At 41.0% G+C, this 12,361-nt stretch overlaps 1 protein-coding gene across 1 annotated transcript in view; it reads right to left on the reverse strand.

The window, feature by feature from the left end:
* The window catches only part of NEK11 (NIMA related kinase 11), a 266,113-nt gene that overhangs the window by 88,337 nt on the left and 165,415 nt on the right, over positions 1–12,361 (reverse strand). Inside the window, exon 14 of the mRNA XM_063113913.1 lies at positions 9,114–9,274. Coding sequence (XP_062969983.1) covers positions 9,114–9,274 — 161 coding nt within the window. The remainder of the gene's footprint in view (positions 1–9,113; positions 9,275–12,361) is intronic.

The raw sequence follows: 12,361 nt of genomic DNA on the forward strand, positions 1-12,361 counted from the left end.
GAGATAAAATTTGGCAGGCAAGCAAAGGAGAACACCCAAGGCCCTGAGACTGGGGCTGTGGGCCACCTCCCGCACCCACAAGAACATCTTAGAATGTATTTATAGTCATGTGTGTTTCTTTTGGGTATGTGACTTGTCTGCTCATGTCCTTCACCAAATTTCTGTTAAGATTTTTCTAATTCATTTCTAATTCATTTTTAAGAGTTCTTTATGCATTAAGGATATCAATCTCTGTCTCTAAATTTGTCCCTTATCAATTGACTTTAAATTCAATTTGTGATGTTTTCCTTCATTTGTATGTTGAGAAAGTAATTTCCTATTTATTAAAAAATAATAATAATAAATAAAATTTGCATACAGGATACAGATGCACAGATCTTAGGTATACAATTCTGTGAGTTTCAAACAATGTATATACCCATAGGCAAAACCCAAAACAAAGTAAAGAACATCTCTATCATCCCCAAAAGTTCCCTCAGGCCTCCTTCCAGACAATCCCCACACTCCCTCCACATGCACTTCTGTTCTGATTCCTATCACCATAGATTCATCTTAAGATTTGCTTTTAGTTACCCTTCACTGAATTGGCTTTGCTTAAAATAAAATCCACTCCTTTTACAAGGTCTTCATGGTTTATATATGGCTGGTCTGACTTCTCCAACCACATATTATCTTCTTGCTAAGTATGTGGTTTCTCGAGGTTGCCCAGCCCTTTCATGACCTTGGGTCTTCTCACATACTGTTCCCTCAGAGGTGAAACATCCTCTCCCAGCTCTCTTTCCTTATATCTAGGGGCTGGCCACTTTCTTCTCTTCAGATCACAGCTGGAAAGTCACTCCTAGAAACTTTCCTTGAGTCTTTCTCATTAGCTCTCCCCAAGCTCCCCAAATGTCCATTTTCTCTATCACTTTAGCCTCTTCGTTTCCTAGTTGCTCTTATTTGGGGGGTGTTGCTGGGAGACCAGTTAGAAGCTATTGCAACAGTCTACTGGGAGGTCATGGTGGCTTTGACAGTAGGAGTGGAGGTACTAAGTAGTGGTCACATTCTAAACACACTTTGAATGTCAAGCCACTAGGTTTTGCTTATGGATTGGATGTGAATGTGAGTGAAAGGATATGAGTCAAGGGTGACCCAGGGTGAGCTGATTTGGACCAGGGCTGGGATACATGAGTAGTTCAGCTCCGGATGTCTGTTAGAAGTCCTCCTGACTCCTAACCCCACTCCCAGGCAGACTGAATATGTGAGTCTAGAGTTGTGTGGAGACAGAAATGAAGAATGGAAGACACACATTTAGGAACTGTCAGTCCATAAATACAATTTAAATATATGAGACTGAGATGTCCGTGAAGGTGGGCCTGTGTTTGTTTTGTTCACTACCATATCCCCAGTGTCTAGAACACGCAAATATGTGATGTATAAGTGCACGATCCAAGAAACAACCCACCCATCTTCTTTTCTGCAAGTTGCTTTACTAAGCTGTTATCCATTCTCCTTCAAACTTTATCCACTACGGCCCTGAAAAATGTAACTAAGTTACAGAAGACAGACACCAAGGTGACCTTATTCATTTTCTGTACACCCAGATGTAACTTTCACATCTCAGCTTGATCTCATTAGAAGCCAAGCCCTTGCTTATCTGCATTCATAATTCATAGGAAGGCAGAGGATGTTGTTTAGAACAAAACCATAGGGCAGAACCAATGGCACCTTTGTGGGGCTGCCCTGAAATCAGGAAGCTGAAATCATAACATCTAGCTCATTGCTGATGGTTGCCCTCTGCCTTAAAGTGTGTGTAGTAAGAGGAATACAGAGCCACATCTGTAAAAGGCAAACTGCAAACAAGCCCCCCGGCTCCCATAACACTAAACGCCTCTGTCACTGAATTCAGAATCGCTGAAACGTGACTGTCTATGCGCCCACATTTCACTGCTAATGCCTTGTTTACTCTGCATTATTAAAACCTTCTAACTGCAGCTGTCTCTTATTAATGCCCAGGTTCACAGCAAGTCAGAGCCTGCGGGGTTGCTTTAGGGTTTCAAAGACATTCATAGGTATCCAATGACAGAACTCTTACAGCATTTTGGATTACAGTTTGGAAATGTAAAAGATGATGAGGTGTAAAAAGAAAGTGGGGCTGATGGAGCAGCGACGTGATGCCTACCCAAGAATATGGGGCAATGGATTTTTCAGGAGCTGGTAAGACCAGTACTCCCTCTGCTATGATCCATTTCTAGAATTCCAGCCATGTGCGGGGGAGGCCGCCTGCAATCAATCCCCTCCGCTTGCTCTTGATTAACTACTTAATCTCTTTACACACTACATGTCCAATAGTCTAGGAAAGAAAATCCTGCAGTTTCAGGGAGGTTTGTTGGTTCATGAAGAGAAAAAATTTTCACATTCCAAGAGGTAGCCCTTGTGATACACATTTCTTTACTGCAGGTTACTGTTTTCAACCCTAGGTCTAGCTTTATTCTTATTCAAATCCCACAAAGTGGAAAATCTGTCCCTGTGTCTCAAATATGATTTTAAGTCATCAGATCATAGTCCATTTTCACATATTTTGGAGCTGTCCCTTAGGTCCCCAGCACCTCCTTTTCTTCTCCTTTGTTAACTTCTACATTAACTTCTATACTTATCCCAAATGTCTATTAGTTGACACCGTGCATATTTGCTGGTATGAATCACAGCTATGTCATTGGACTGGGTCACCTAGGCTAATAGCTGTTCTCTCTGCTTCATAGTTTCTCATTGTTAAAATGGGATGAAAGATGTTAACCCCATAAAGTGCCTGTGAGGATGAAATGGGATGAGGCACGTAAAGGGCTCAGCACAGCACCAGAATGCTTGCTGCACAGTAGTTCTGGGTTATTAACTATGACTGTTGTTTTCCCAGGTATGAGGTGGACCCATGTGCTTCCAGATTAGCAGGTTATGTAGGAAGGACAGCACCTCTAACAGTGTCCCAGGTGTGTCACACCCTTTTCCTCCTGGGCTGGATACCATGAAATTGTATTCACTCCCCCTTTTCAAGTGAATAAAATAATAAAAATAGTAAACTAAATTTCTCTGAATAATTGAATCAAAAAATAGTGGGATGGACATTTATATTTTTATGTTTGCAAGGACTGTTTGGGAGGATTTTCATGTTTTGCAGACTTTTTTCTGCACCTGTGGTCAGGGCACCTCAGCTCTGATGATAGCTGGGGAGACAGGGATTGGTGTTTGGTGTGAGGAGAAGGTTATTGGTGATAAAAGCCCCAAAGGTACCATTCCAACTAGTCCTATCAGCTCCGTAAAAGTCAGCATGGGCCACCCTACCACTCTCACCCTGAAGCTCCGGAGCAGCACAGCAGGGCACAGGCCATCTCACAGTGCAGGACATTGCCCCTTGCTCCCTCATCTGCCTGTGGATCTCTGCTTATCTACCAACAGGGAGGCAGAAGGGCTGGTGGCCTGACCACCCTCACTCTGAAAAAAGACACTCTGCACTCCTGCTCAGTTTTGCCTTGTCTTTAGCCACCCTAGTGCCTCCCTGTTTCCCCTCCATGCTTTGGTATTGGGGCAAAAAGTATAGGTGTGATCCGAAACACAATAGTGGATCCAACTGAAAAGATTTAGGGACTGGGCCTTCTACAAAGCTCACTGTGCTGTGTTCCACAGCAACGTTTGGCTGGTCCCAGTCTGACCAGCAATGAGCTGTACTTTATCCTAGACAAGAAATGGGAGAGAGGGAAGATAGAAGAACCACGACAGAAGTGACAGCTGGAATGGGGGCAGGGGTAGAAATTGTCACATAGAAGTCACTCCTTTGAGCAACACACACTGAGTCTGCAGAAGGCCCATCACTGGAAGGATGACACACCAAATTGGTAGTATCCTCTACGCTTTAGCACAGCTGGCTGCTTTATGGCCTGGGACACAGGAGAAATGATTCAACAGCCTGCAACAGCAGGGCAGGCTACTGCTAAGAATTGATGACTTCTGAGGTCAATTTGAGACAAAATGTGTTTCCTCCCCTGTGTGAAGTTAAATTAATTAGATTGGATCATGTAAAATAACAGATAAATCAGTCCCAAGTCCCACTCTTTGGACTCAAGAGTTTTGGGACCTTCTATAAAAAAAAATAATTTTAAAAAAAATTTAAAAATAATAAAAAAAAACAGCAGGAGGAGATAAATCTGTATCCCATAACAGATGAGAGAGGTGGGCTCTTTTTTGTTTTAATTTTTATAGCTCATTCCTTTTCCTAAAACTGGTATATATTTTGACTTGTACATAACTCAGGAATTCTGTTTAGTAAGACAGGTCTTGCTAGAATACCAGAAAAAGGAACGGCCCCTCAGCTGTTCCCTTGCACCTAATGTGTTTATCATCAGTGGAGGAGGAGGGATTATAATTGCTGTGCAGAGGAAAGGCTGTATGAAGCATAGCTAAAAATAGTCAGAGAGTCCAGCTCTGCTACTTATTAGCTGCATGGCCTTGGAGAAATTACTTCATCTCTCTAAGCCTCAGTTTCCTCTAGTATCAAGTTAGGATATCACAACAGTTCCATCTTTCAAGAGACCTGGGTTTTAAAGTCAGCATTTAACACAATAATAAATTACATACAAAATAACCTTCACTTCTGGGTTTTTTGTTTTCTTTTTGAGCACCAAATGAGAGAGTTGACTTGCACTTAGGAACTACATTGTATAAAAGACATGTATCTTTAAATACTATAAGTCTAGGGCAATAATTCAAAGCAACAAGAATCTCACAATCTGAGAGACACACAGGAACCGAAATGCAGCAGGGGAACTCTGGATTTATAGCTCTCAGCCCATTCTCACTCTGCCGCATTCACTGATTGAAATGTAGAGCAAAATTGCCTAAAATCCTTAACTCATGCTCCCCTCCTTTCTCCCACCCTCACCTTATCCTTCATCCTCTCCCTCTTTCTTATCTGAATTCCAGCCAGTTAAATTCCAGTTTGATGCAGTTCATCTAGAATACCTGCATCAAAGAGTTGTTGCAAGAATTAAATGAAGCAATGCAGCTGTGGCAGCCATGAAGTATGCCACTTACGACTACCTTCAGGAGAGAGCCTGCTGCAAGGAGCCTAGTGAGCTGACTGTCCTCGCTGTGGCACCTTCAGGATCCATCTCAGGGTTTACACCAAGGCCATGCTCTTCCCAGGCAGCTCCCAGCCAATGCAAGCATGATGGGGATGTGAGAGCCAGGCCATTCCTGCCCAGTGCAGGACTCCTGCAACAGGAGGTCTTTGACCTGGACTCCCGATCGGCCTGGCCAAAACTTTTTCAGAACAGCACTTCAGTCTGATGATCCAATCTGATCCTATCCAATCCAATCCTTCCTTCCTTCCCCTCAAAGGTGTCAGCATGGTTTGGGGCTCTCCCCCTGCCCCCTCTACTTCACAGGCATTTCCCTTTCATTTCTAATTCTGTCTTGTCATCTGCTTCCCAGACAACCTAAGCTGACACAGCATATAAAGTACTGAGCATAGAATGAAGGTTCTAGGAATGTTAGCTGTTACTGTTATAATTATGATCAGATTAAACTAAAGACTCCACTAACAGAAGAAACTCTTAGAGACAACTATCCTCACGACATGCTGATCCAAGAGTGCATGAGAATCTCGGGCCTTGCCTACCCTGTATCCAGTTCTCTGCCCATGTGGCCATGTTCCAAGCAGAAGATCATCTCTGCTTTTCCTAATGCTTCACTGCACCGAGAGGATTTCAAAACCACTGGAGGATTTGGGGGAAAGGTATTGAGAACTTCAGACTTAGCTGGAAAAATGGGCTTCTGCAGCCCTTCATCTTAATGAGAACACACACTATGGTCCTGAAGAGCCTTCTTAAAGTAAGCTTTAGTGAAAGCCACATTCATGAAACAAAGCCTTACCCAGAGGAGTTCTGTGTTAAGTCATTATTGTCTACCTGGTATGTGCACTACTGGTGCACCTGGGCCATTTATTAGTCTTAGAGGGGGAATGATAGTCAAGGCTGTAAAAGAAAGAGGAGTCTGTGAAAACACCTGTCGGCCTGCAGCCCTAGACATGTCCATTAGAGCACACAAAACACTTTTCAGTGACAGGTTCCACAAATGCTGTGGAGAGCCCTGTTATGATGACAGCTATAAACTCTATTCTTCTGAGATCTAAAAAGCTAGTTCCAATTTGATGACCACAGACTTCACAGAGGAGCTATGAGGAGCTATCAACAATATGATAATGGCTTGTGATAATGGTGTTATTGATGTTCTGCTTATCACAGCAGAGAAACAACTGGCAATCAAAAGCAATTAGGGGCTTAATAAAACCATTCTTAGGAGGTGCTGGTGCTGAAAAGATTGCCATAGGTGGTACAAAAGGCTCAGCGATCTATTGCAATGAAGCCCATGGCTGCTTTCCTTTTTGAAAGCACTCCTGTCATCATAATGATAACTATGTGACTTTGGCCCCATCTGAAGGAAGGAGAACCAACTTTGATCTGATTACTAACATAAAAGTCATGAGTATGATGACCACCAAAGGAGAAACTGGCACACTCAAGGGTCAAGGGTAAGATTAAGGAGAGGGGAAAAGAGGCCAATCCCAGAGATGGTTGCAAGTCCCACCCAATTCACAGTCAGCAGTGACTGGGCTCTCAGCACTGAGTTTTGTAGTGTAATTTGTGTGTTGCTAATAAAACCACTCAAAAGAAAAGATTCAACACCCATCACAACCCCACACCTACCACTTTGGGGAGAGAGAAACTATATTGAATTACTAGAAACACATAAACACACACACACACACACACACACACACACACACACAGCTGTAATTACCTGTCTCTAATACAAATTACTCTGCTGTGATTTCCACTCCTATTTCTATTATGCCAAGTCCATGCTAGGTCAATATACTTTCCGTAGTAGAAAAAGCACTGGCTTGCGAATGTGACACACCTGGGCCTGTAGCATGGTTACAACCCTTCCCTAGCTGTGTGACCATGGGCAAGTTACTTCTCTCTCAGAAACTGTTTTCTCATCTGTAAAATAGGGATAAGAATAACTACCCAACAGGGTTTTGTGAGATAAAATGCCATCATATATGTGAGAGGCTATAACATTTTGTCCCAGTAGATTATTTAAAATCAATCACAGTTTGCCATATAACATGAGACAGATATACAGCCCAGAGAGCAAAATTTCTGCCTTTACATTTATCATCTGCCTTAAGACATAAAAGGAAGGGATTTTAAAAATATAGTATGGTTGTAAAACCTCACTTTAAAGAGTTTTGGCAGTATCATAAAAAGGCCACAGTATGGCTTGGTAACTTCAATAATAATAGCTAATACCCCATTATTAAGTATTTTATTAAATTCTGGGTACTATTCTAAGTACTTTATATTAATTACTCCATTTAATCCTCAAAACCACTCTACAAGGTAGGAACCATTATTCTCCCATTTTACAGATTAGAAATCTGAGGCACAATGACATTTAGTAATTTGCACAAGGTCACGCAAGCTGCTCTAGACTCAGATATAGGCCGTTTGTTCCCAATCCTATGTTCTAACAACTATGCCACAGATAGGGCTTCTGGGGCTGTCAAAGTTCTAAGACCTGGGTGGTGTTTGCCATATATTTTACTCAAGAGGTTTTCTGAGTTAGTTTAATTTTACTAAAAAAATCTCAAGTGATAATATTTACTAGCAAAAATTTTACCACTTGATGCTTTGAGCAAAAATTGGGTATGCCTTTTGCACATCATGAGTTTTGCAACCATAGGCACAGAATGAGTGTCTGTAATATTGTAATAATATTTGTTTCAGCTGTTTATGACAGTGGCTCAGAAGCAAATGGAAAGTATATTTTCAATTTGTGGTAGAAGGTGCTGTTTTTTTTTTCCAACATCCATTGGAAAAAATGGGAAAATGACATAAGGAAATTTTTTATTTTGGCATTCTGAATCCTGCCCCCCTTTCACTCTGTATTTTTCTCAACATTTATTTGTTTCTCTCCTCATGTCTTTGTCTCTGAAATTCTCTCTTGTCCTCTCTCTCTCGCTTTCTCCTCTTCTCTCACCCCTTTCTTTGCTTGGCCCAATACCCATACCCTACTCTCTTCCTCTCTCTCTCCTTCTCTTATATAAAACTTGAGAACATTTCTTAATTGCTTTTATTTATTGAATATTATGATGTATTATCAAAGTGGTTGTATGCATCCTTCTCTCCACTCCAAAAACTACCTCCCCAAATTAAGTTTCTGTTGATTTAGGTGCCCCTGATTGGCTTTTATTTTAGGAGCTGAATGGTTCCCAGTTAATAAAAAGCTTCTGTACCTCATGGAAGTATAGACTTAGAAGTGCTACCAGTTATGGCCAAATAAAAAAATGAGGTATATGTGCATAAATTGGCCAAAGTCATCTTCTTTCTCTTCACATAACTCTTGATTTTTCCATCTCCTGAAGACACCCAACAAAGAAAGCACATGACAGGGCTTTTCTTGGCCTGTGGCCCAGGCAGAACTTAGCCTTGCCCTAGTTAAGGAGATCTATTACAAGGGCTTATACTCAGAGAGACCTCAGCACTATATGTAAGTACGGGCACTCAGAGGCTGGAAATAGCTAGAAAGTTCACACCCTATGCCCAGGATCTCTGTGTGTCATCCTCAGAACTAAGTCAGTCTTTACAAATTTGTATTTGCATTAAATTTGTAAAGATGATTCAAGAACCTGATTACCAGGCAGAAAAGTATATTTTAAAATCCCATTCTCCATGCTGAAGAGACACTTGCATTATTCATTCCACAGCTGTATATGAGATGCTCCTCATCGTGCAAACAATGTAGTACATATCCTCCCTTACCTGTCCCCCCATAAATACTGTGTACTCCAGCCCTTCCCTCATGCACCTGGTCCAGATCAGATTTTCAGAATTCCACGGGGCCCTACCAGCACCCAGGCCTCAGAAATCAAGACTAATTACATGGATACATTATAACAAACCCTAGTCCCCCAGCCATCACTTCAGGTTAAAACACCTCCTTCACACTCTCTGGTAGAGTCTGATCAGCACCCGGGACAGCTCCACGACTTCTTGTGGGGAGCAGCGGGTACCTACCTGCTGGCTTGTTCTGTAAGCAGGCTGGGGTCCCTCAGCCTTGACCTCTCCCCCCTGTCCTGGGAATGCTATTTCTTCTTCCTGCTCCTCACTGTCTTCAGAACAGGAATCAAATGCATCAGCATAATACTCTTCAGCTACAAGAGGGTCTTCTGGGATCTCTGAAATAAAGAATAAAAAATAACCAGGTATCGCAGCCATTAAAATTATAATGAGGCTAGTATCCCTCATGTTTTCCCAGAGATGTATATTTTGTTTGCATTGGCAAAGCTTTCATGAAGTGTAGACCTGAATCCTAGCTTCCTGAAAGTGTCTGATTAAATGTAATAAACACCCAGCAAAATGAAACTAGTAGAGAAGAGGATGGACAGTTCCATTTGTAACCAGCTTTTTAACGTAAGAGAACACAACCACGAAACAAGAAGAAATGATCTGCTTTGAAGTCTTTCCATTTGGAGGCATGAATCCTTATTTAAAAATGAGGGGATTAAACAGCAAAACTAGGACAAGATGCCCTGGCTAAAGGGCTTTAATACACAACACACAAAGTTTTGAGCAGAGGCAGTTGGAGTAAAACTATGTCAGCATTCTTCTTGGCTATTTATTTTTTAAAGAAAATGTTACTGGTTAGACCAGACAAGATGGATAGGATATTTAGCTATTGCATTTTGGCAAGTAGGGTAAAACATCACAATTCTTTTCTAACAGGCTGTGAAGTCTTTTGAGATGGAGTTCACTCTAGTGGGCCCTATTTACTCAGACCTACTCCCAGCCTTTATTATAAAAAAATTTAAAAAAAGAATACCTACTTAAGCTGATGCCAGTAAGTGTCTACCCAAGTTACCTGATGCAACATTATTAGTAACTAAAATAAAGTTGGTGTTTATAATAATCCTCATTGAAGAAAGGCCAAGAGTGGACCACAATAAAGCATAGCAATAGAACCTCTAATTTGCTAATGGTGGCCTAGAAATAGAAAAATATCCTTGGGTAGAAAGAGGAGAAAAATACACAATGGTGCTCTACCACAGTAAGACAGTGGGCATTTTAGACTTTGCACCACACTCTGACTTATCAACAAAATTATTCCTCTAAATTGTAACAGGCAGCACTATTTTTGAACCCACCATTGCTATTTTCTGTCTAACGGGGAAAATATGGAGTTTGGGTTCAGAGAATCAACATTTTAATCTAGCTCTACTACCTCATAGATGAGAATCTGGACAAGAGACAAACTTACTGAGCTCCAGGTTCTTCAGTAAAATTGACATAAGTGTAATCTAGTAGGCTAGTATGAATATTCAATAATACAATTCTTATGAAAGCATCTGTATATACGAAAGCTTCATACAAATGTTCACTCAATTTCCACATCTATAAAAATGGGCTTTTCAGTAACTAACTGCAGAATCTTTTGAAAGTAAAATATCTAATGGATGTAAAATTTTCTGGCAATAGTAGACTTTAAAATCTGTTTGTCATATATGATTTCCCACTAACACATAAGAGGCTGTACAGTAGAATCAAAATTAGTCAGCTCAGAAGACAAAAATTACATATATTCAAAACTGCCTTTGCCCATTCCTTAGGAAAGGGCATATTGAAGCTCTCAAACTTTTTCTCAATAATTTTAACGCAGCCTGTTTTCCCTTCGGATCACTGATTTTCAGTTGGAACCAGATGAGGTAGATGATTTGTATGTAGGAGACAAGTTTTACAAAAAAATCTTTGAGTCACACTCAGAATGACAAAAGGATCACAGCATGAGAAATATACGAAAACTAAAGCTCACTGAGAGGTCTCCAGTTTTGCCATCAAGTTGGGGCATTTGCTTGCTGAGCGGGATGGTGGACAGAACCAAATGACTTCTGTAAGACCTTCTCTTTCCCCTCCTCCCCCTCCACCTCTCCTGGAATCTCTGTGTCTCTTTCACAGACTTGTCCATTCTCTCTCCCCACCCCCCACACCGAGTCTCTCTGTCTCTTTAACAATTGTTCGTTCATTTACTCATTCATATTTTCTCTCTCTTGCTCTCCCTTTTTCTCTGTCTTCATTCCTCCTTCTCCACCCCTTTGCTTTCAAACTTGACTATGACATGGTAAGAAATGTGTACATTGTTGCACAGTGCACAAAAATGTGCTTACGTATGTGTATGCACATAAACATTTCTAGAGTTGAAACAAAGTTTTGTGCATCATGTGACAAGCTTTAGTGTTTTTCATTCTATGCATTTTTTTTTTAATGCTGGTTGCAACTCACTAAACTGACATAACCCATAGCTTGAAAACACTGGTTTAGAATGCTGGGTTTGGCATCAAAAAGACCTGCATTTAAATCAAGTTTTCAACAATGGCTTTGTAACATTGGGCATTGTTTAAACTTTTTGCATTTCAGTTTTCTCATCTGTAAAATGGGGGTGATAGTATTCATCTCATAGGATTGTTGTAAACATTAAATAGTATAATGGATGCAAGGCACTATGCACATAGTATGTATTCAATAAATGTTAGTTACTACTGGAAATAATAAGGCAAACATTCTGTAGTTTTGCCTGTAATGCCTAACATCAGGGAGTAATATAAATAGACAATTGCAAATATATACCAAGTTTAAAATGTTTATTTTAAATAGAATCACTACTCAGAATCCATGCAGAATCCAACTTAAATGCGCAATAAGGAATCACACCTCTGGTTTCCTCTCTGCTGAACTCCACACAGACCATTGGCCATTTTACCACTCAATTCTCCCATTGTCTTTCCTGTCCACTGGTTCCATCTAGAGTCCCTTCAAGCAGCTCAGAGGAAACCTCTACAATGGGGGTTGACGAACATGTTCTGTAAAGGGCTAGATAGTAAAAATTTTAGGCTTTGCAGGTTACATGACCTCTGTCACAACTACCCAACTCTGCCTTTGTAATGTAAAAACAGACAGATAATACATAAATGAACGTGTCTATGTAAAACTTTATTTACAAAAGCAGGCAGTAGACCAGGTCCTATCTCTACAATACAGACAAACCTTTCTCTGGCTAAAATGCTAAGCCTCTCTTTCCATAACATGGTTCATTGTGCACAGAGAGCCTTAGTTCCTTTCCCTCTCCTACCTAGGATTCCCTCCCAGGAAGGGGAGAAAGGAAAGAAATGGTCAGAGGGGAAGATGCCATTCTGCCACATACGCCTGAGTCCTGAAACAGAGTGGGACGAATCCATCTCTAGTATTTAAGTAAGCACCACTACCTTGGTGCT

Source organism: Cynocephalus volans, chromosome 11 (genome assembly GCF_027409185.1).
Source record: "Cynocephalus volans isolate mCynVol1 chromosome 11, mCynVol1.pri, whole genome shotgun sequence".
NCBI classification, from domain to species: Eukaryota; Metazoa; Chordata; class Mammalia; order Dermoptera; family Cynocephalidae; genus Cynocephalus; species Cynocephalus volans.